This window comes from Psittacula echo (genome assembly GCF_963264785.1).
Source record: "Psittacula echo genome assembly, chromosome: 6".
In the NCBI taxonomy this organism is placed as follows: domain Eukaryota; kingdom Metazoa; phylum Chordata; class Aves; order Psittaciformes; family Psittacidae; genus Psittacula; species Psittacula echo.
The window spans coordinates 20,554,604-20,580,135 of record NC_137743.1 but is presented as its reverse complement, the minus strand read 5'-3'; the positions used below and the strand labels follow the sequence as shown (position 1 = coordinate 20,580,135).

Sequence of the window (25,532 nt, the reverse complement as noted above, 5' to 3'; positions counted from 1 at the left end):
AAGTAGACAAAGCTTCATACGGACAATTTTTCACCCAAGCCAAGTCTGTTGGCAACTGCAACTTTCCCTTTGCAGCCTGAATTACACCACAGCTCTATGCTTTTCCTTTATCCTAGCCCTCATATTTTTTTTGCTGAGCCATAGACAAGGATTCCCTCAGCTGCTGCTACCCAGAAGAAATACCACTCTCAGGCCAAGTCTTTTGGCAATCAGAGCATTAGGGTTGGAGTTTAGAGGGAGAAATCAGAGCTGCAGCTACAGTGGGGCCAGAAAGTTTGCTTAGGAGAAATCGTTCATCTGTGCAGTGGCTGCAGAGCTTGTCCATGGCTTAGAAAAGGAAATTAGTGATAGGGTTCAGAGAAGGAGTAAGCTAAGAGCTATCTTTGGAGTGGGGCTGGAAAGGGACTGTCAAAGGCAAATTTGAGCTGCTGACAGCTCCACACTTGCGGAAATCTTTCATCTGGACTTCTGCTGGGGAGCCTTGGTGAAGTCTACCCTCAGGAAAATTACCGCCAGGACTTTCACAGCTAAGCTGGCAAGAGACATAGCAGATGCACCTACTTCAGTCTCCCAGGGCTAAACAAGGGCAGACTGGGGAGACAGTGTCCTGCTAGCTCTGCAAAATTCATCTCACTTCAGCTAGGTCTCAAGAGGGTTTGTAGAACTGATGTAGTAAAACATGCCTGAAACTACCAGCATATGACAGCATCTCTGGGCTGGACAGGGACTGCCCTGCCTTGCAAGGAAAAGCTAAATCTGCAGCCAGTCACACACAGCCTCATCCCCCGGCTCGCCAAGGCACAGGCCTGTTTTTAATCACCAGGGCCTGCAGCTTAGATTGAACTTGGCAGCACTTCACTCCATTCCATGATCCTTCTGGAAGACATTAAAATCTTTCTCTTCATTCAGAAGAAGGGGAGCCAGTGCCATCCAGTCACACTCTCAGAGAGAGCTAGGCTGGTAATAAAGCCAAAAGCTACTAGCAACCCAAGGGTTAACTTTCCTTGTCATATCTCTATCTATAGCTGGGCCCTTTTGTTTGGTTTCAAAGCAGAAAAAAAAAGCCAACAAAAAACCCCAGCATGCCTGGGACTACAGCCTTAATCTAAGAAAGATTCAAGAGATACTAAAAAAAGAGGCTAGCAGAGCTACAGAATTTCTTTCCTCTATTCCAACAAGCTGTCTCTGTTCTTTCAAGATTTAGGTGGCTCTTTGTGGAAAAAGCAAGCCAGGAATGATGTACTGACTAAGACACAGACAGGCTCTCTGTCCTGGCCTGAATAGCTCACCCACCAGCTCCAGGCATACAAAGCCTATATATTCAGCTATGCTGTCCAGACATGCAGTGGGCAGGAAAATATATGCTCCCTGTTCATTTTTCCTCATCAGAGCTCTGATTTCAACCAAAGTAAAGACAGAGATAATAAAGTCAGCTCTTGAGTAGACTTTTCTTTATGGGGAGGACTGAGGACTCCTCTGTACGTGCTTAAAGTGGGAAAAGTCCAGGCACACCTACGTCAGCTGTATGTACAGCTTAGTACACACACGTTAAAAGATGTGTGGGAAGATAGTCAGGCACACACCTGGATGCTGCTATACAGCAGTATATACACCCGCGCATGCATGTCTGTGAGGCATGTGGTGCATCACAGACAGGCAGTTTATGGATGTGAAGATTGCGTACGTGCTCACCTGCACAGGTAAGCATCTACGTTTACCTTCCCACATTAGTGCTTATGCTCCCATTTATCTGTCCCTCTCACACATGAAAGCATTGAGGAAAAAATCGTGGGCAGACATTCAGAAATGCATACGCTTCCACAACACAAAACACACACAAACCTCTAACTCTTGTTTCCCCTCCTCTAGCCCACCCAAGCCCACACTATTACTGTGAATTACTGCATCAGCAACTGAAAAAGGAGTTCATGTTAGGAGCTGTACGTGCCTAAGAAAAGATAGTCCCTAACAACTAAACAATCCAGCCATACAAAGCGTGCAAGAATGGAGGGAAAGAAAGGAAGTGACAGATAAGTAGGAATCAAGAGAAACTGATGGAGTAACTTTCCCAAGGTCACACAAATGGGTCTGTGGTAGAACTTGGTGCCTTCTGACCCCATTTCCCCCAAACAGCAGTCTCCATATACTAGGAGATAATTGCTCTCATCCACATACACCCATTTAAATATTCAATGTAAAAGCAAACAGAACTCCGCAAAACTATTTTCAAATGCTAGCTTGGCATCCAGTAGTATTTTTGGCCATAGACTGGGAGCTTCCCACTCTTTCCCTCTTTGTAAAGCCAGCTCCTTTTCAAGATTCTTAGCTTCTGTCTGAGGATGAACTCAAATATCTGCATTTCCTCTAGGAAAAGAAAACCGTAACAAATCTGAACTCAGGAAAATCATCTCATACCTCTTGTTCTTGTGCAGCACTCCGCTACATGACAGGCGCTGAGCTTCAAGCAGAAACCAGGCAGTGTCAGACAGCAGGAGCGGCAGAGAAAGAAAGTCCTGACTTCAGGCATCAGACACATTCTGAGTCCCAGCACTGGCAGCTTTCCATTCACCCAGCGCTACAGAGCAGAGAGCAGCCGATCTGCCCTGGGAGATAATCTCGGCAGCACATCTGGTCTTAGCTCTGCAACTCGGCATTAATTATGACTTGTGCAGAAAGCATTTGAAATATCCAATGAGATGCAGAGCTCCCCGGCTCCCTCCACACGGGGAAGGAGAGAAGAGAAAGACAGGCAGGTAGGGTCTTGCCCACCCTCGAAGCGGCCGCCAATGTAAACAGCAGCTAAGTATGGGTCACAAGTTTTAACAAAGGCATCCCCCATCGGCTCTGTAATATATTCATGCTCTAATTGCTTGTCAGATCTATTCTAGATAGCTGGAAAAGCTGAGCAACAGTTGCTGTCTGCATGCCACACTCTGGATCCCTTCCTGATACAGGCAATGCCAGTTGTGCTGCAGGCAACCTGGTGCCCTGGTCTGGCCTCAGATCTCCTTGCAAAGCACCAGAAGCAGAAACCTCGTTTTAGAGGGGAACTTCCCCCCACCTCAGCCTTGGTGTACTCAGAATATCTCCAGAGCTCTGGGACATGTTAGAAAGTTTTATGCAGCTTAGGAGAAATTACAGTCTTTGAGCTGTGCAGTTTTTTTGTGCTTACAGCCTCTGCTTTAGCCCTTTACAGAGAAGTTGCCTGATGATGAATAGCTCAGCTGAGTAACTGGTAAGGAAAGGAACTACATGTGAATCAATCCCCAGGACTTACTTGCAGGAAAACATTTACCCCCTTGACTCCTGCTCTCAGGATAAGAAGCCTATAGTTAGGAAAAACGCTTATCACACAGTGGCCCATGCAGTTATATAAAGGTCAGCCCTATCCTATTTACAAAATGTACTCATGTGACTGCAGATCTGCAGCAGCCATCATCCAAAACTTTTGCCCAAAGCTTCTAGGGAATTTTATTATGTCTGGCTAACTTCGTCTCCCTCTGCAGGAAAAAAACAGTGTATTATCCTTGTGTGCAGCTGCTCCTCTACTTCTTTTATAAAAAACCATATCTGTGGTCTCCACTGATAGACCACACTTATCTGAACATAGCGGCCCACCACCTTCTTAGTTATACTGTGGTTCAGATTGAACACACAGGTCAAAGAAGATACTTTGTGAGAGTGTTGTCTCACAACTTGGGAAACCCGAGGTCAAACTCTGCCTCTACATTCTCTGTATTAATCAGAACCTCCTGAAGAAATTACTGTCTCTTATTACAGGGGAAGGCAGTACCAAGATCAAAAGCTTCAGTTCTTAAATAGCAAGGCAGCAAGGTATTCCTTAACCATTCACGGTATACCTTGTGTAGCAAGGTATTGCACAACTGGACACCAGAAGCCCAGACAATACACTAGACAGTGTTTAAAGCCCACTAATGAATATTGGAAAGTGATAGAGATCCTTAAACAAAAGATATAAATGAGATCCTGGGTATTCTTCACCCTTCTATTTAATCTCTCTTCCTTTGTGCTGAACAGAGCAGGCTGCAGGTTAGGGAGAGACTGCCCATAGTGCTAAGCAGTGAGCAGGACCAATCCTCTTCTGAACAGCTGAGACACCATCAGGATTTTCAGCACTATTTTCTGGAACTATCCCTCAAAATGTGTCACATCTGCTAATAACGTTATGGAGCCTGGGACTCAAAGTTTGAGATGGGAGCCCAGGAGATAGCAAATGCAGACTTTTATTCTTCCATTCACTTCTCCATTTCTGTTTTCCAACTCTCAAAACACAGGAACAAGGAGGTATCCAATGACATAGAAAGTAGTGTTGTTTAACATGGATATTTTTATGCCCAAAGTATAATTAACCCATGAAATTCACAGCTTCTCTGTGGCCAAGGACACAGCATGACTCAAAGCATGGTTAGACTTCAGCATAGCTTATAATACTGCAAGTTGTATGAGAGATTATGAAGATAATGTAAGCTCTTCTCCAAAGAGAACAGCTCCCTGGTGAGAATAAGAAGCAGAAGGAGCACATGCTTGCTCACATAAGCATCACAACTAAAGCATAAAATGGCAGCTGCTTCCGTATGGTTCCCTGCACATGGTAGCTCTGCAGCTATAGGTGTCCTGTGAGAAGAATGCAACATTGTGCTTCATATCTACGCACTCCACAGTTACCACCTCTCTCCTTATATGAAACAATTCTCAACCCCTTTCAAAGTGTTGCATTAAAAAATTGTGACTTAGATCACAGAATACGATGAGACAAATAAAAATCAACACATATATGTGTGTGTGTATATATATATACATATGTATGTATTTGACTTCTGTGTTTTGAATTTCTAGGTCACAGTTGAATCCCACTTTCTCTGTTAACCACATTTCTCAAAAATGAAATCCAAGATTCACACATAATCACTGGATTGCAGGGGCTGCAGACTTCAGAAGTATACTTGATACTGCAAGAAGAGTAATAAAATCCAGAGAGTGGGCCATATTGCATATAAACTACAATCAAAATTTTCACCTGGAGAGCTCCACATATACATGTGCCGGGGAAAGAAGGGGAGAGAAGGAGATTGAACTCCCACTTTCCATATTGATGTGAATTTATTTAGCTGTAGAGAAGTTTACTGCAGGGTGGTTCTTATTTTCTAAAGAATTTAGGATTATAAAACAGTTTAGCAAGTAAATATCTCATGAACTTTCTGCTGGGGAGCTGGAGGCATTTTCTTTCCTGGTGTCTTTGTATGAAGAAAGCTCTCATGAGCTAGTACCACCAGTTACATTGCTGCAGGTACCAGAACAGGGAGAAAGCACCCTGCCTGTACATGTCACTACAAGCTTTGAGACTGGCTGGGAAGTTCACTACAGCTCACACCACCTCTGAAAATGTAGGCATGTCTCAGGCTTGGCATCTAACTCAGGTCAAATTCAGTCTTGAATCTGGTTGCAAGAGACAAGAATGGTGAACCCACATGAACTCGGAAAATATTCCTCCTCATCTCTGATTGTGAGCAAGCTTGTTGGCTTGCACAGCTCTAGCAAGTGCCCACAGGGTATAGGTATTTTTAGACACTGGCTTACATAGAGTATTAGCTAATATACAGGTATATTCAAGCAGACCTGTCTGAGAGAGCTCAGATCTAGGAAACTGCCTCAACCATTTGTACAGAAAGAGACCTGTATCCAAGTTCAAATCGGAGATGAAGTTCCCCTATTATAAAGTAAACTGAGCCTTGTACAGACTCATTTTTTAACCCAGGCAAACATGGGCACACGAACATCTCTTGTATTTATTGAAAGCTGGCAGTGAAGTGGCTACAGTTGATAACTCACAAGGGCTGAACCCAGCAGGGAAGACTTCAACAGTATGTCCCTTGTATAAAAAATTTCCCTTCCAGATTCCTACCTCTCTAAACAGTTTGGACAGATCCTTCTCTGAATAAAATGATGTCCCCACACCCCTACCCTGCTCTGGGCTCGGGTCTCAACCTTTACTGGTAAGATTAAATCTTTTGAGAATAAACAGGCTCCTGCTGATAAAGAAGTTCTAACTGATAAAGAGTTCACCCTAGGTTAAAAGGTTAGCAAACATCCATGTTCATCCTTCTATCACAGTAGATTCTACCTATATGAGGTGTCTTCCCATCTGTCTAAAATACGTCAGGAAAGGAACTGACTGAGCAGCACTCTAAATTATCCTGCCATGGACTCTGACCCCTTTATGCTTTAAAATAAGATTCTAACTGTTTGTTCACAGAAAAAAGATGACAAACAGACTTAAACATCACTTAACCACAGCATTCTGAATGCAGAGCCAAATGCCTGTGTTTATTGGTCTATTTCTCTCTAAACAAAGGCAGAAAGCATTTAAAGAACAAAACATCAAGAGCAATAAAAAATGGCTTTTAGCAAGCAGTGATCTGGACAAATGTGCCCTGGAAAACTTCTTTCTTCCCACAACATAAGAACATCTTTAACAGAACTTTTTATTTACTCTTGCATATGCCTGTCTTCATATAATAGATAGCTTCCATAGACTGAACTGAAGCTATATGTCTGTAGAAAGCATCTGACCAGCAGATCCTCTCTTTCCAGTGTGCTACATATTGATGCCCCCACTGCACAGAAAAGCTTTACAAAAATTCTGGATGTTAGTAACTAAAAAAGAATTATGACATAGTATAATTGTTGCCACCAGTATCTCATCTCCAGAGAAGGATGAGAATTCCGGCTGTGGGTTCAAATGCAAGGATCATGGAGTCCGAAAGCTGTTGCTGATCCTCATCTCAGGTACGGAATAAAACAAGTAACTTTCAGGATTTCTGGCCATCCTGAAACCTGACAGCGTCTGTGATCTAGATTCACAACCAAAATTTAGAAGACCAGCCCTTTTATCCATTTAGAAAACCAAACATGCCCCCAAGTCTTCCCATATCCCAAGCCCAAGAGGCTGATAACCTATGCACAATCAGTCACTGAGAAGCAGATGGGAACAACATAGAACACATGGATGCTTATCTAAATCAAACTTCATCATAAATACCTCTGTCAGTCTGTAACCTGCAACAGTAAAACTCACTAGCAGGTAAATTGTACATGGTTTCACTTTGTTGCTTCCTCAAACTCATTCATTGATGAAAATCTGTTAACCAATTTACCTTCAGCCTCCACTATACAACTAAAATCCTCAATCTATATGAAACATAACTTATACCGTCATTAGCCAAGCATACGGTTGGGGATCTAACTTCTAGCAAAAACTGAACCTGACTTCTTGTGCTTGGAGAAAAGATGGCATTTAGCTCCAATTTGTAAAAATGGATAAAACATCTCAGTAAATCAGCTAGCCTTCTAGAAAAGATTAAGGGCTGAAAGTTCCCTTCACTGACCTGCAACTCTGAAGGCAGAAAGGGGAAACTGCAAGACTGATTACGTGATGATGGAGCAACTGTGGGGGGTGGAAGGTTAACATTCAGAAAAGACCTAAGAAAAGAGAAACAGAGTGAATTTCTTTGTTTTTAGCTCCTAAATGGTTAAAACTGCAACTTGCAAGGAGCAGGCTACCAGTCCCCTTCATTAAGCACATATCCTCACAACATTCATCAAAGGACTAAAACAGAGAAATTAAATACTTGCCTGCAAGCTGAGAAACACCACAGGAACATGTTTGTCCCATTAATCACACACTGCCAGGACATGCAGTAAGAACCATCAGTGTTTTAAAGACTGTCAGCTTTCAAACATCAAGCATGAATCTAATGATTACAAGAATGGTCTCACTGAGAAACCACCAGTGCAGGAGGTGGCACTGCTCAGACTATGTCCTACAGGCAGTAGCCACCAACAATGTAACAAACCCACAGCCACTATTATTTCTCCATAGCACTGCTAGCTGAAGAGAACGGGAAAACAATCTGCTATCAAAGCAAATCCAAGCTCCACCATATTTCATCTAAAGGTGGATTACTCTTAGCAATACAAGCTTTAGGACACTAATGACTCCCTCCAGAACTTGTTCTTTGGTATCCCAGGTGACCTTATCTTCTATGAAGCCATCTAATTCTATTTTGAATCCATTTATTATTTTTGTTTCCAGACCTTGTGGCACTGAGTTTCGTAATTTAATTGTGCACTGCATTAAACACTTTTTCTATTGGTTCAAACCCCATGTTTGTGCACTGTTCAAATCCCCCATACATATGCAATTTTATCCATCAGACTTTCCTGAAATCTTCTCTATTCCAAGACCCTTTTCAAAGTCATTTTTTGAGGAAAGTGCTTAAGTTGGGTAGATTTTCCATCTCAATTGCTTATACAACCTCTAGAATACAAGATTCATCTAGGACAGAGCTTGTATTAAAAATTCTACTCTGAACTTGAAAAACCATCCCTATCACAAGTTTCATTGGAATGGAGACATTCGCATGTGACATTTCATTTTATAAAATGAGCATTTCCATCAAGCAAATCCCATGAGAAGCTTTACCCTGCTCACTTGCAAATGTAACAGAAGTAATCTCTACTTGTGTTTTTTCTGTATTTGCTGTCTAGTTGAGCAGGGGCACCGAGAAAGATTCTAGCTCAGCTGCCTGTCATTCTCCAGCTCTGGATGGCTGTTCTTTGGTGCCCAGGACTGTCCATGCTAACAAAGTGATACAAATTCATTCATTTGATGCCAAACTGCATCATCACTCAGAAGCCACTGGAACTAAACTGGTTAATGACAACTAGAGATACGGCATTGCAGTGCAGAACTTGTGCTGCTGCCTCGGGTTTTTAAAAGCAGCAGCAGGTGACTTGCCCCTCCGACAATATAGTGACACAATATTCTGAAAATACCCCATTTCTGCTCTGCCATGACCAGGCTACTGCATGGTTTCCACTCAGAGCCCAGAAAAGCTTGGGCAATGGTAATGGATGTCACTTAAAGCCTTTAGCCAGCAGCTTTAAAGATAAAATATATGCAATTGACATGAAGGTTAGGAATTTCATGTGGAATTAGAACAGCCATCTGACTTCTAAAGGTAGGATCTTCAAAAGTTAGTAAGGAATACCTTTTGCCCTTGACATGCATTAGTTTTACACCATTCCATCAAGTATTTACACAACACTGATAAGATCCACTCTGAAACTTCTCCAGGCTAAACAATCCCAGACTTCTCAGCTTCTCTTGGTATTTCACTTGCCACAATCCTTTAATCATCTTAGTGGGCTTTTTCTGGAATCACTCCAGTAAGGCGATGTCCTTCTTGTCCTGAGGAGCCAAGAACTGGGCAAAGTACTCCAGATGTGGTCTCATAAAAGTACTGAGGGGAAGGCTTACCTCCCTCAACCTGCTGGCAATGCTCTTTCCAATGCAGCCCAGGAATCTGTTGGCATTCTTTGCCACAAGCGTGCATTGCTGGCTCACACTCAACTTGTTGTCCAACAGCATCCCAGGTGCTTCTCTGCAAAGCTGCTTTCCATCTGGTCATCTCCCAGTATGTTCTGGGAGAGAAGAGGGGCTCAGGAGATTTCATTTCAAGCATTACCTCCTTGAAGCTCAAGAACAATCCTCCCCACCATGTGCAGGAACCCAAGCAAGGTGGCAGGAGACCTGCACGGATGAACAAGGTTGCTTATGTTTATCCATCCCCAGATACAGGACTTTGCCCTCCTCTTTGTTGAACTTCATGGGGTTTCTGTCCACTCATTTCTCCAGCCATTAAGGCCCCTCTGAATGATGGTACAACCGCCTGATGCACCAACCATTCCTCCCTATATCATCTGCAAGCTCACTGAGGGTGTACTGTGTCCCATTATCCAGGCCATTAATGAAGTTGTTAAACAGTACTCACCCCAGTATCAGCCCCCAGCGTGTACCACTAATGACTGGCCTTCAGATAGACTTTGGGCTGCTGATCACAATAATTTGAAAGCAGCAGTTTAGCCAGGTTTCAATACACCTTAATGTCTATTTATCTAATCTGTACTTTATGAATTTTTAAATGAGAGTATTACAGGAGACAGTGCTAAAAGCCTTGCTAAAGTCAAGGCAAACAATAATCACTGCTGTTCCCTCATTCACCACTTCATTGTAAAAAGCTATCATGTTGGCCAAACATGGCTCCCCCTTCATAAATCCATGCTGACTACTCCCAGTCACCTTTTTCACTTTCATATGTTTGGAAATGATTTCTGGGTTTGTTTACTTCGTCACTTTCCCAGCAACAGAGGTGAGGCTGACCAACATGTATTTCCCTAGGTCCTCCTTCCTGCCCTTGAATACAGGAGTCTTCAGGGACCTCCCCTATCACCATGTCTGTTCAAAGATCATCAGGTCTCCTGCTTCTTTCAGTAGTGAGTCCATATTTTCCCTGGTCTTTGAGTTTTTGTTGATATGCCTGAAGAAGCCTTTCTTGTTGCCCTTCACAGCCTCCGCCAGATTCAACTCCAGGAGGGCTTTAGCTCCCACTTCTTGTATGCTTCCTTTTTTAGGTATGAACTTTGCCAAGAGCTACTTTTCATTCATGCAAGCCTTCTGCCACTTTTGCTTGGTTTCCTGAATATGGGGGAGGACTGTTCTTGAGCTTGGAGTAAGGAATGCTTGAAAGAAGATCTTCTGGACCCTTTTCTTCAGGACCATATCACTAAGAATTCTTTCAAGCGTATCCCTAAGAAAGCCAAACTTTGCTCTCCTGAGGTCCACAGTTGACATCCTTCTATTTGCCTTGTTGAAGGATGCTTTCAGAATGGTTCTTTCGCAGACAGTCATTGTGACCTCAGGCAAGTTTCTTGTTTGCTCAATACCTCAGATTCCTCCTTTACAAAAGAAATGTGGGCAATAGCCTTTCACTACCTCAAGGCTACTTCATGATGGCAATAGATATTGGTCATAAAGCAGTAATAGAAGCCCCAGATATACCTGATAGAGATAACTTAGAAAAGAATAATTTGATCAGATCTCAGAAACAGATCTTAAAACTCTCCCTGTTTTAAGCAGTTTTGGCAGCAAGATCCACTTCCAACTTACTTTAACTCTACTTTGGGTCTCAGTTTCTGTATCCACAAATTTACCCTTTGTGATACCTTTGCTTGGGGTAAGGCTAACCAGCATCTCCTCACAGATGATTCGTGTATCCCCTAGTCCTGGACACATATCTAAACTCATAAACCTCATCATCTTTCTCTTCCTTTGGTCGGTCCCATTTCCCAGCATGCGACAACACTGAAGAGCAAACACTGATAAGCTACATCAGGTGCCAGCTATCTCTGTGCAGAGATAATGGCACATATATTTGAAAAATCATGGCAGTCAGGTGAAGTTCCCGATGACTGGAAAAAGGGAAATATAACCCCCATTTTCAAGAAGGGGAAAATGGATGACCCAGGGAATTACAGACCAGTCAGTCTCACCTCTGTGCCTGGCAAAATCTTGGAGCAGATTCTCCTGGAAGACATGCTAAGGCACATGAAAAACAAGGAGGTGGTTGGTGACAGCCAGCATGGCTTCACTAAGGGGAAATCCTGCCTGACCAATTTGGTGGCCTTCTATGATGGGGCTATGAAACTGATGGACAGGGGCAGAGCAGTTGACGTCATCTACCTGGACTTGTGCAAAGCATTTGACACTGTCCCACATGACATCCTTGTCTCTAAATTGGAGAGACATCAATTTGATGAGTGGACCACTTGGTGGATAAAGAACTGGCTGGATGGCCTCACACAAAGAGTTGTGGTCAATGGCTCGATGTCCGGCTGGAGACCAGTAATGAGTGGTGTCCCTCAGGGATCGGTGTTGGGACCGGTCTTGTTCAACATCTTTGTCGCTGACATGGACAGTGGGATTGAGTGCACCCTCAGCAAGGTTGCCGATGACACCAAGCTGTGTGGTTCGGTTGATACACTGGAGGGAAGGAATGCCATCCAGAGGGACCTCGACACGCTTGTGAGGTGGGCTGATGCCAACCTGATGAAGTTTAACCATGCCAAGTGCAAAGTCCTACACCTAGGTCAGAGCAGTCCCAGGCACAGCTACAGGTTGGGCAGAGAAGAGATTCAGAGCAGCCCTGAGGAGAAGGACTTGGGGGTGTTGGTCGATGAAAAAATGAACATGAGCCGGCTTCAGTGTGCGCTCGCAGCCCAGAAAGCCAACCGTATCCTGGGCTGCATCAAAAGAAGTGTGACCAGCAGGTGGAAGGAGGTGATCCTGCCCCTCTCCTCTGCTCTCGTGAGACCTCACTTGGAGTATTGTGTGCAGTTCTGGTGTCCTCAACATAAAAAGGACATGGAACTGTTGGAACAAGTCCAGAGGAGGGCCACGAGGACGATCAGGGGACTGGAGCACCTCCCATATGAAGACAGGCTGAGAAAGTTGGGGCTGTTTGGGCTGAAGAAGAGAAGGCTGCGTGGAGACCTCATAGCAGCCTTCCAGTATCTGAGGGGGGCCTACAAGGATGCTGGGGATGGACTATTCATCAGGGACTGTAGAGATAGAACAAGGGGTAACGGGTTAAAACTTCAACAGAGGAAGTTTAGATTGGATATAAGGAGGAAGTTCTTTACTGTGAGGGTGGTGAGGCACTGGAATGGGTTGCCCAGGGAGGCTGTGAATGCTCCATCCTTGGCGGTGTTCAAGGCCAGGTTGGACAGAGCCTTGGGTGACCTGGTTTAGTGTGAGGTGTCCCTGCCCATGGCAGGGGGGTTGGAACTAGATGATCTTAAGGTCCTTTCCAACTCTAACTATTCTATGATTCTATCAGGCACAACAAACACCCAGCATCACTCCCCACACATCTGTGGGAGTCTGGCACAAGGGAAGCTCACCCTGCCACCAAGGGAAGGGGCTGTTCTCAGCCTGATCAGGAATCCTACTTGAGTTTGTCACTCTGGGGGGCCCTCTGGCAAGACATGGAGCAGAAACCTCCTCCCTGCCTTCATACTGGGCAGGTAACTGAAGCCATCTCCCTCTTCTTCATTACTGTGGTATCTTAGTGTCTTAAATTCACTGATACGATTCTATGCTCATGATGCTCTTGCTGGAAAATCCTCATCTTACAGGTGGAGAAATAAAACCTCAGATTCCCAAGACTTAACATCATACGTTAGCTCCTAAACAGTTTGGCATTCTAGTGGACATGCAACTAATACCAATATTTGACCCTTCCAAACACTCATGTTTTGCTCTCATGCAGATGTTACCTGAAAGGCATTTACTCATCTAAAACAGGATCCCTGATTAGGCTTATATACAGCTATTCTTTCAGTACCCATATCACCATTTAGCGAAGTATTAAATTGCACCTCAGAGACATGTCCCCTAGCTTGCAGCTCTCCCCTAATACAAGACATGCTCTGCACAGGGCCCTGGCTGCCAGCAGAAACATTCTGTGCATTGTTTTGCTGGCAAGAGAAGAAAGAACCCACACATCATGTTTTATATAAATGGAGAAGAGGACTTGACTTAATACTGTGTAGAGTGGTTTCATCAGTGGACACTTCTTTAGAGCCAGACAGTTCAACAGTGGATGTTCCTGAATGGAGAAACCACTCGTGGAACTCTTGCAGCACAATTACTTTGTCACAGGGTAAAACTTCCTGTGTTTGCCTAAGGGAAGCACATCCCTTTCAAATTCTTCACCTCCCCTCCATCACAAGGAGTGATGAAAGCTTGGGATGAGGAGGAGGAGAAATTAGGATAAAGTAATGGAGAAAGAAAGCACCCGTGACATGCGTTTCTGGCAAAGGAGCAAGGAACTGCTCATGGCAAAAAAGAATATGTAAACAGAACAAAACAAGCATAGCGCAAGATTAACACAGAATGATTCTGTCCCCATGCAGTGCTGGTCGTGCTGGGCTGTTAGAGTTATGCCACTCAGTTTTCAACTCAGACACCAAAAGGACTCAGCTTTTTACCTCATGGCCAAAATAATTCAGTCTTAGACACACTATTGCTTATGATGCAAGTAAAAAATGAGGAAGGCGTGCCAACTGACAGGTGAACAGATGGAAAGCAGTTTCCTTAAGGAAAGTAGAAGTACAGCTCCACGGTACAGGGAGAGTGAGAAATTATGTCCTCTCCCCCCAGCTACACCAAACATGTTCAATGCATCCACATTCAGAGGACACTGGCAGGCTCATTCTCACTCAAGCTTATGCCCACAAACCCTTTGCATTTAGCACTATGGCACTGCTATAAGCACTCCATATTAAAAAGCAGCTGCAGAACACCATGACTGTAGGGACTTTTCAAATAAACTTTCACTGGTGAAAACTCAGGGCAAAATTTGTTCATCATGGAGGTGAGAAGGGTCATGGGGAAGAGTTTTAATCACCCTCTGTCAGAATGTCTTCCAAAACTCACTTTTACCAAGCCACTGTGGCAAAAATCTGCTCTTAAAAGCATAATCAAAGCATACAGAGTACTCTCAAATCTCAGTTTACAAAATCTGCTTGAATGAGATGGACTAGACTCAAGAATTCAGGAGCCTGAAACCCAGGAAAACTTGTTAGAAATGATTTTCCCCATAAACAAGACAGCTCTTCTTCAAAAGACTTAGGAACTCTAGGATTTTATTTTAAGGCCACATTTGAAGTGTATTTCAAAGCACACATTCCATATGGCTTTTAAGCATGAATGTGTCTTCTGTTAATAATTTGGGATCCTCAGCAGCTTTGGGGAGTTTTCTGTTTTATTTTGAGAAGCCTTTGCTCTTCACCTTTAAACACAGTTCATGTGCCCACATCAACACATAAGGAGATACCCTTCACCTTTTTGATTTATGTTTTTTCAGTACATCAGGAAAGATTAAAGTGTGGCTAAGCCTCCCCCCTTTTATCTTGGCAAAATTCATTTTTACACCATATCAGCCTTCTCCAGGGCTGGATATTTACATATTAATAACGAAGCCTGCTTTTTAATTCCTTCCCTCACCCCTTCAGCTTCAAATATTAAAAAGTGTCGATAGATAAGACTTGGCTCCCAAATTAGTGGTGGTAGCACAGCAGAGTTCAAATTATTCAATTAAAACACCGAGACAGCTATGTTTACTGTCCTCCCACGTTTGAGGTAAGCTGGGATTTCACTCAGAGAAATTGTCCTGCTCTGATTCTGACAGAAGGAAGAGTAGGTTTGATCATTTCCCCAAACTGGATAAAACCATTTGGAAGCAATGGTTTGAAATCCTTAACTATTTCCTAGTTATTGATATTCCTATAAATACTTTGTGAAGTGCAAAGAGACTGAGGATACAGCTCCATGGTTTCATAGAATCACAGAATGGTTTGCGTTGGAAGAGATCTTAAAGCTCATCGAGTTCCAACCCCCCTTGCCATGGGCAAAGACACTTTCCACTAGACCAGGCTGCTCAAAGCCCTGTCCATCCTGGCTTTGAACACTTCCATAGATAGGGCAGTCATAGCTTCTTTGTGCAACCTATGCCAGCACATCACCACCCTCATAGTGAAGAATTTTTTCCTAATATCTCATCTAAATCACCCCTTTATCAGTTTAAATTCATTCCCCCTTGTACTGTCCCTGCAAACCCTTGTAAAAAGACCCTCTCCAGATTTCTTTAAGGCCCCTTTTAGGTACTAGAAAGCTGCTATAAGGTCTCCCTGGAGCCTTCCCTTCTCCAGGCTGAACAAGCCCAGCTCTCTCAGCCTGTCTTCTCCAGAACACTGATCATCTTTATGGCCTCCTCTAGACTTCCTTGAGCAGGTCCATGTCCTTGCATTTGAGGCCCCAGAGCTGAATGCAGTACTGCAGGTGTGGTCTCACGAGAGCAGAATAGAGCCAATTAATGTGTGGGTTGCAATCAGAATGAATAAGCATACTCTCTTCCACCCCATCATCTCTCCTTTACTCCACCACCTCTCCCCACTATCCTTACTGTGTTGGAGTTAGTCCTGCAGTGCATGGTTAGCAGAGCCAGGGAGACAACCTACCTCCAAACTAATCCTCCAAACTAATCTCCCTCCCCCCCGCCACCTCTATTTTTAATGCCAGGTAATTTCCTGCTGCACAGCTGCATAACCTCTAGCGCTAGCAGAATGAAATGTGGGAGCACGTGGTTGCAAGGTGGGAAAAGATGAATCCTGACAGAAGTTAGCACTTCAGTCAGCTCAGAGAAGAAATGAAACCAGAGAATAAGAATCTGTTAATGCAGCTTGGACTATAAAGCAGACATAACCAAACTAGCTTTAGATTGATGAATTTGAGCATTAAGGCAGCAAGCACAGGCCAGGCTGACTACCCAGGATGTGCCCATGTTATTAGGTAGATATTTTCCCACAGACAGAGGAAAAACATCAATATACAACCACAGTTCTTTCCAACACTGCAAATGCCATTGCTTCTCTTCTACAGGACTTAAGCCAGCTCTCACCAACAGCTGGAGCAGCCGTTACACTGACATTGATGGAACCAGATCAAAACTGCAGTATGTGAAAACAGCAACAAACAGCAGCTGCTGTATTCCCCCTCTGTGCTGCTGTGTTCCCTCCTGCATTGCCCAGCTCCCTCATTCTCACGATTCCATTCTATTTTTTTTGTATCCTGCAAAACGCCAGTTCCTGGAATCAAATGTAGGAGTAAGTTTCTGTTTAAAGGCAAACCAAATTATTACCTGACAGCTGCAGGGAAGTTTAGAGGTATAGAAAAAGAACAGATTAGTTAGGATAACACTGTCCCTATAAAGAAGCAAACATCAAAAAAGAAATCCATCCCTACCTTCATGCTGCCCTCATGGTTTTGTTTTTAAAATCTTAAGATTTTTAATTATTTGGTATTTTAATACTTTAGAAAAGATGCTTACTCTGGAACTATTCCAAGAGACTGACAAAACATGAACAATACCAAAAAGGAAGCCAAATTTGCACTGATACTAGCAGTGCTGACAAAATCATGCCCTAGAGAATGATGCTGTTGTGGGAATGTGTACTATTTGTCATGACTGAATGTCTTCTTCCTCGCTTATTTGATGCACACAGCAAAACTGTAAAATACTATAAGGTCCACTACACATGGCCACAGAAATACTGACTCTGAGATTCTAAGACTTCTGATGGAGTGCAAGAAGGCCCTGCACTGAGCTCAGAGTCTGAAAGATCTTTCAATGTGGACTCAACTTCAGAAAGAAAGCAAAACAAGTACATACTAATTTTTGAGGAGACATCATGGTAGATCATTTTCTACTAGTGAAAAGAGCTTGTTCTGCCCACAGCACAAAAGCATCACATGCAACCTCTCAGAGTCAGGTACAAGCTGCGTTTTGTACATACACTTTCTGCTAAGTGAAAGAAGGACCTAGGAAACAATTACGTCATCAATAGAGATTGTATCTCCTCCAGACAAACCAAATCAGAGACTCAAAATCATGAATCGCTTTAAAAGAAAAAAAAGATCCAAAACAAACCTAAACCAAAAAACTCAGCAAACACCAACCAACATACAAGTTACTAACAAACACTGGGTCTTCTTAGTGACCTTGTGGTATTTCAGCCTCCCTCAAATGCACCAAGGTCACTTTTTCCCCTCCCTAGATCCAGGAAAACTAGTAACTTCATTTCAACAGAAGTAATCGTGTCACCTAACCTTTATCTGACTTTTTTTTATCTTTACCTCTCAAAAGAGGTCGATGTCACTATCTGCAGATGATAGCACTATTTAAATGAACTCCATGAGCAGCACACAAGTGACTTCAAAGCATCAATTGTCCAGTACCAAGACAGTAGCTGCTGTCACCAATAGCATACCCAGAAGAAAACATCCATGAACCCTTCTGTGCTAAACCACAAAAACACCTCCTATCTAGTCTACTGACTTAACAACTTGAAGATTGTGGTATAGTATGAACACTGAGTCTGGATTTTTTTTGTACATTTTGACTACAGGAATTGTCAACAGCTGTACTATCTAACACTACAGGTGTTCACTCAGCCTGACCCTACTGTTCTTCCTCAGGCTACACCCAACTGAAGCCAGTGGAAGCTTTGTCTTCTCAACTGGGCCCTACATTAGCCAGATGAAAAAATTTGCTGCCTCTGGCTCTACAGAGGATAAAGATGGTCACCTGCCCTTGTGGCAGAAAGCTGAGATAACTAGGTACACTCCTTTATGTCCCTAAAGGATAAGAAAGGTCCATAGAATAGTTCATAATGAGCTGTAAAAAACTGAGTGCTGACAATAGTGATATGCTTATTATCACCAGCCATTTCTGAGGCAGTTATACAGCCTGAATGTGCCCTCCGTTCCCATTTCCTTTCATTGCCTGGCAAAAAACCCCAATACAATCCCCTTGCTGCAAAACACTTCAGACAATCAAGAGCTTATCTAGGCATCTCAGTGATTTTAAAGTGTTACACATATCCTAGTATCACAAGAATATGTTTTACCTTGAGGCAAATGTTTTAATTTATGTGCATGTGAGCTATTTGCAATACCTCCACCAAATGGAGCCCATATAACCCGTCGGATGGCTTTCACCCAATCTTCCATTTCATTCTGGGAATTAGCCATGAGCAGGAAAGCCTCATGATTGACAGGCATCTTTTCCCGGTCTCCTGCACCACCTGAAAGATAGAATACGAAACTCTTTTAACATCTAGTCCAGAAGACAGCAACCAGTGTTTAAAACCACCGAAAGCCTGGGTCAAAATCATCAAATTGTTTTAAACGAGCAGTTTTACACACAATTCCTACTCATGTGCTGCAGCACCCACAAAGCACAGGTTGGTAGAAGATTAAAGCGAAAGTGAAAAATGTGTATTTTCCAGTGTGGGAACCTGAGGATGTTGTACCTGCTTGTCCCAGCAATAAGCAAAGTGAAAGCACAGACTGTAAGACTTTACCAGAAGAGTAATAAATGAATTCCACATACCTACTCTGAGGTACTGAGAAATTATTACCCAAAAAGGGGACTAAATGAATTGCAAGACAATCTACTGCTTAGGATGCAGAAGTCACAAGATCATCTACTTCCCCCAACTCCCTGGGATTTCTAGTCTTAATAATAAAAAAAAAAAACACCAACAAAAATCAAAACACCACTCCCCCCCCCCAAAAAAAAGAAAAACAAACAAACCAACAAATCAAAAAAACCCACCCCCCCCAAAAAAAAAAACCAAAAAAACCCCACAAACCAACAAATCACAAAAAAACCCAAACAACCACAAAACCAAAGCAAAACAAAAACCCAAATCCCTTCATTCTGATTTTGGATCCCATCCAAAATCACAGTTCAGAAGGAACATTTTTAACAAGAGTTAAGATGACCATATGAATCTGACTCTCCTAAATGAAATAACTTCAGGAGCTATTACCTTTGACATGCAATATCTCAGGGAAGTACTGACCAGAATATCAAACACACAGAATATCAAATGCATTCAAACTCTCTCTCATATGTATCTGTCACTTGTGGATACTCCAAGACTTGAAACATTTTCACCCTTCTTCCATTTTCATTTTAGGTCAGCACTCAACTTTAGTGAGTTTAAATCTTCCTCTTGCTCCTCATTGTATGTTCCAGAACTGGATACAATCTAAGAAGGGCCACATAAACAAATAAAAGCTTTATTAAAGCAGCCTCTGTATAAAAAGGCTACAGGTCTTGTCCAACACAGTAGCTGCATCACTAGCAGCCTGGAGCTTCTCCATCACCATGGAAACTGCCTTTGGCTTTGCTAAGGAGGTAACATCTTAGCTGTTGTGTCACTGTCATTTCCACACTTACATGGCTTTCAGTACCTACTGGCAAGCTAAAGCTGTGCTGAGCAGCTGAGATTGCGTGTCCATGAAATTCAGAGATAAGAGCAGGGTGATGGTATATGGTGGTTTCTGCAGAACTGATTTAGCGTATACATAATGTGTTCCTCCTAAAACCTTGGTAACCTAGGGAAAGAAGCAAGCTGGGAGCTGCCTGCAAGCCGAAGAAGTACTTCTTCTTGCTATTGTTTCCTGGCCTAGACACACTTAAGGATCATACACTGATTTGCAAAGGAAAAAGGGTAAACTGTCGTGTTGGGAAGGATTTGGTAGCTCTTGAGAAGCAATTCACTGAACTGGGAACCTGAGGCAATCTTTCAGTAACAAAGAGAGACAACAGCCACCTGGGACTAGGCATGCAGGTTAAGAAACAAAAGCCATAATGCTTTTTCCATTCAGGTATCCAAATTCTGCTTCTTTCCTTATGGCATTCTCTTCTTCCAATTTGAATTTACTGAATTATTCATATTCATGAAGATACATGAAGCAGAACAGCTCCCTATTTCAAGGCTAGGATGCCAGCATCTGAATAGATCGATGTGCCGCTATAGTGCAAGGAGGACATACTTCATTCTTTGCATACAGAACTTTGCATACAGAGCAGGAAATTACAGTATGTGAAACTCCTGTTACAGCTTAATTCTTTTACTAACATATTCAGCCTCATGGTGAAAGCAGCAGTCATGAGGTCTAACTCTTGTACTTTACCTGGCAGACATATTCCCATGTCCTTTTACAACAATATCTTATGGGAGACCTCATAACAACAAAAAGGCTTTTCACAATCCTCAGCACGCATCAGAAATGGCTTCAGGATCTGGCATATGGTAGATAGATGGCCTTGAGCTCAAACTAGCTTTTCAAAGGAATCATAGAATCAACCAGGTTGGAAAAGACCTTTAAGATCATCAAGTCCAACCACTACTCCAGGACTGCGAAGACCACCATTAAACCATGTCACTGAGGGCCTCATCTACATGGTTTTTAAATGCTTCTGGGGATGGTGATTCCACCACTTCCCTGGGCAGCCTGTTCCAATGCCTGATCATCCTCTCTGTGAAGAAATTTTTCCTAATATCCAGTCTAAACCTCCCATGGCACAGCTTGAGGCTGTTTCCTCTTGTCCTACCGAATGAAACAGTCTCAAAAAACCTCATGTACAGAATAGGTCACACCACCAGCAAACAGCTGAGCTTAATCAAAGTAAACACAGATCTTATTTTTCAATTTAAAGGTACTCAGCTGAAATCTTGCCCACCCAAGCCAAAAGAGCTTGGGTGGGCAAAAAAGAGACCAGAATCTTAGCTTCAAATTATTTCCAGAAAAAGACTGCAAAGTTAGTCAGAACAGCTGAATCAACCCATACAAAAATTGCTACATGAAGCATAATAAGCATAGAATGATGAAGAGGATTTTTTACAGGACTTCTGCAGCAGCAGTGTCTCAGCATCTTCCCACTGAATCACTGCAGCACAGGTACCTGACTACAATTCTGCTTCCCCTAAGATGCTACTTTGGACCAGCCAGCTGCCTTTTAAATCTTCGAGGACATTTAAGAGGAAAAAAACCCCAAACATTTATACTTCTATTTGAGTCTGGAGAAAGTAAAAACAGGATGGGAAAAAAAGATTCCTGTACATGCTAGACTTGAGACTTTGCCAGAAACTACATACAGCTCCTCTGTGGTTGGCTTTCCCCACTGGAGCTTTAAATAGGAGCAAGGTCATGACCCTACAAGCTGCCTGTGGGAGAATCAGTAGTGACTGCTCACATAAGTACAAGCAAATAAAGACAACTCCACACACAGAGGCTAGCTTAGAAACGAGAATGCACTTCAGAATTGCTTCTTAGAGAAAGCCTCATGTTAACATGACATGACTATGAAGTAGCAGAGCATGCACCCCCCCATAAACTGTTTTTAAAAACCCAACATTTTATTCATGTTCCTTTCTGCACATAGATGGCTCCTTTCACCACATCCTTGAGGCAACAAGCAGAACTAGAGCTCCCTAAAGGGCAGAGTTAAGATATGACTCTATGCTATTGTAACATTCAACAGGTCTTGAGTCTTAGCCATCACAAGAATGAGAAATGACTAAATTCAAACACTTAAAAATTTTTAAAGCAAACAAGGAAACAATGCCACATACACCTTCTTCAGAAGTCCAGAATTTTATCTGAAGTTCACAGATGTTTTCTTTTCTGAGCTTAGATCCGACCCAGGATCTTGTTATGGGTTTCAGATTTGAGTTGCAATGCAACCCTGTATCAGTGCAAACACCTTAGTCTTTAGGAATTGCTTTGGGAAAACAATTGTTAACCTTCCAGCCTAGAAACACTTGAATATGGAACTTTAGTTTTGCCTCTCACAGCAGTATGAAGTTTGCATTCAGATACTGCAATCAAATCTCTTCTCTGCTACTAACAGAGCTCCAGCCCTTACTCTGGTGGCTGTCAGACTCCAACCGTGAAGTGCACAAGTTCTTCTTCTACTGTGTGAATCAAACAGGGCTCTGGCTACTCAGCACTGTGATAGGGAGAAACACTCTGCTAATGGTTCTAGACACAGATAAGGGCTTTTCATTTCCTTGAACAGAAGTTTTCACTCCTCTTTAATCAAGCTCCCATACAAACAAGACTGGCCTTTAGAGACCAACTCAGGATTGCCTCAGGCAAACATTCCAGTCCTTCTGCTCAAGGCTACTTTCATCTCCAGACCACAGGAAAAATAAAACTGTCTGCAAACACAGAGCGCAAGCACCTTGATAGATGTAGGCGGCTTAACTTTGGGGATGAATAGTCCACCTGCTTCACCACTAATGTATGATCAGGGGATCCTGCATTGAATCACCTGCTCTGATGCAAATTTTCAGTGCACATTGGCAAGATGTACTGGATTCCATCCCAATCCACAAAGCAAGTTGGCAGTACTACCTGCCTTCCTCCCAGATGTACAGAAACTGACCAGCTTCAAGACTGGGAAAGGTGACAGCAACCATACAACTATATACAGTAAATGTAACAGCCTAGAAAGATTAAGGGACTTGTTTTGTTACTGCTCACCATCAAAAGGGCTACAGACCCCAGCTGACTTCAATGCTTTGCCACCCCTCTCTCAAGGTACCTTTGTCAAGTTGCTTTACATACACTGGTAGGTATCTTTGCCTTGAAGGAACAACATACCTGCAAGCCCCTAGCTGCATTGCACGAATGCTCTCTCTTCCAGGCCCAGATCAGTTAAAGCTGACAGAATTGCTCTTATATGCCATCTGCTTATGTGGTTTGTGCAACTGCATTTCATGTGGCCTTGGAGCCATCAGCTGCTGATGTCAGCTGTACAGTGTTCATCTCAGAGTAACAGACCACATCCTAATCCTTAGCAACAGTCCTCCTTTCAGCTCTCCTCCATATCCCACAACAGGGAAGATGAAATACTGAAACACTGGGGCTAAGTGACTTGCTGAAGCAACAGAAGCAGGAATCACAATCCACACTTCAAAGACCTATTTACTGAAAACTCTTCCTTTTTTGATCATCCTTAGTCTGGAATGCATTCACTGGAAAGTACAAAGCATAAAGCTGCCATTATGCTGTTTACCTGTCCTGCCCTGTGTCCCTGTTTGAAGAACCTTTGCAGCTGCATCTCTCCCTTTATACAGCTCTTTCCAATGAGGAAACACTGGAATTTTTGTTTGCTTTGGACTTCTTTCATAGAAGCTTAATGTTCTTCAGGTCAACATTTGTGAAGCCAGGATCCCCTTTGTCTGTATGGCAACAGAAGTTCAGGGGGAAGAGAGCTGGACTTCCTAAGTCTCTGCCCCATTTCATGTAAAAGGAGGAACTTTTCTATTCTCAAAGTTGCTATCAGGTTCTGCTGAAGTTGGCAGCTTCTTTTTTTGTTCATACCATTTCCCTTCCTTCCACCACCCCATCTGGTTTGCCTTTCACCCATTTTTTACATCATTCTGGATACTGATGCACTTGTGTATTGTCATTATTTCAACTACTGAAAATTTACACAATTACAAATACTTGTATGTGTGTGTATATATTTACATGTTTGCATTTCTTTGGTGTGGATAGTATAGCGGTATTTTCAGTAAGAATGAAATTTAGCTGCCCATGTGCATGCTGCTGCAGTATGTGGGGAGGCAAATGGCAGTTCAAGGCTGAATATGAACGGGGTGCCTGGTGGGTAAAGCAAGGTCACCTGAGATATTTGCCCTCAGTACTAAAGCAAGTAGTGACAGGAAGCCTTTAATTGCAGACAAGCAGCAACAAAGATCTTGACAAATGGACAAAACTAGCACCCACAGCTGAAAAGAACAATTACAATGATTCATGTTTACTGACCTTTTCTCTATGATTGTCTTAAAAGTATCACATTCAAGGCTCTCAGATCTCCCCAGTAATGAAAGAAAGTGAAAAAGGAGGTAGATTAATTCTTTCAAGATTAAGGGCAGCTCTGTTAGGAGGAATCTTTTTTCACTCAGCAGGAAAAAAAGACACCCAAACCAAAACCCCAGCCTTGATCTTTGCATTAAGGAAAAAGACAATAGGAATATTAGTAAGCAAAAGGCCTTTGGGAGTGCTCTAGAACAGTCACTTGAAACCTAATTCTATTTCTTCAGCCATAGCTTTTGATTCTGATTAACGCTGAACCTCTATCCTGAGGACTGTCCCACGAACCAAAGTTTTCCAAAAGCCTGAATGCTAGAGACAGATCCTGTCTATCATACCTGAATCTTGGGTTAACCTACCATCAGCATGCAGTTTAAACTTCGCTACAACCAGTAACTCCACTGCTTTTCTCCTGTTTTATTTCGTGATCCTTTAACAGAAGGGGAAATTTGTGGAGTGCAACTGAAATAAACAAGCTCTAAATCGAAATACATTTCTTGTTTCTCAGCTCCAGTAGACAACATAAGGGCAATTTTCCCTAAAGAATTATGTACCTTTGTAGGTGAAGGGTTTGGAAAGAGTTTGAAGGAATTCTAACATTCACCTTTCATTTGGATGTGTCAATGAGGAAAATAAAATCTTAAATACCTTTTACTGCACTGAGTAAATTCAGCTTTTAAATTGACACAGTTTAGATTTTCTTACGGAGAGATTTACAGGCATGTACTAAAATCTCATTGACTTTTTCATCAAATATAACTGCCTAATTTCCTTAAATACTTTCAATCCACCAGGTTTAATGGTAGTTACAAGTAGATGATAAAATTTTCAAATAAAACTCCTTGCTGAGGATTTTCATGAGTTCCTAAATGATTTTTAGATCCTAGATCTTAGACCTCATCCCAGAGAATAAAGCAAAGGCAGGCAAACACTCTAAAACCACTGCCAGCTATAAACTAATCCAAAGGCCCTGTGATCTGTTCTCTCCTCACACCTTCTGTGGTTTCAGATGCTATTAAACTGCTTTAAGAAAACATCAACAAAGAGATTAGACCTCAGAATTGTGGTTTCTTATGCAAAAATTCTGACAAGACTAAACATGAACAGAGGCACTGCAGCTTTTCTGTACTGGTACATGGACTACAGAAAACCCTTAAAAACCTAAGGCTAGTAATCTATCTCAGTTGTCAGGATGAAGTGTATGCTAAATGCAAGAACTGAAGATTTGGTTTAATCTTTGGCCTTTTATACATAAAAATCATATCTGGTTAGCTTGACTCTCCTGCCTGGAGACAGAATCATAGAATGGGTTGGAAAGGACCGTAAGATCATCTAGTTCTAACCTCCTTTCCATAGGCAGGGGTGCCTC

At 42.6% G+C, this 25,532-nt stretch overlaps 1 protein-coding gene across 2 annotated transcripts in view; it reads right to left on the bottom strand.

Annotated features, from left to right (window-relative positions):
• ARHGAP22 (Rho GTPase activating protein 22) overlaps positions 1-25,532 on the bottom strand; it is a gene marked incomplete at both ends in the record, with an annotated part of 152,540 nt that overhangs the window by 22,817 nt on the left and 104,191 nt on the right. Inside the window, one exon of one of the 2 annotated variants that reach the window (XM_080620945.1) lies at positions 18,391-18,567. In XM_080620945.1, the coding sequence (XP_080477071.1) occupies positions 18,391-18,567 (177 nt within the window). The remainder of the gene's footprint in view (positions 1-18,390; positions 18,568-25,532) is intronic. The other variant, XM_080620946.1, reaches the window with a different exon arrangement.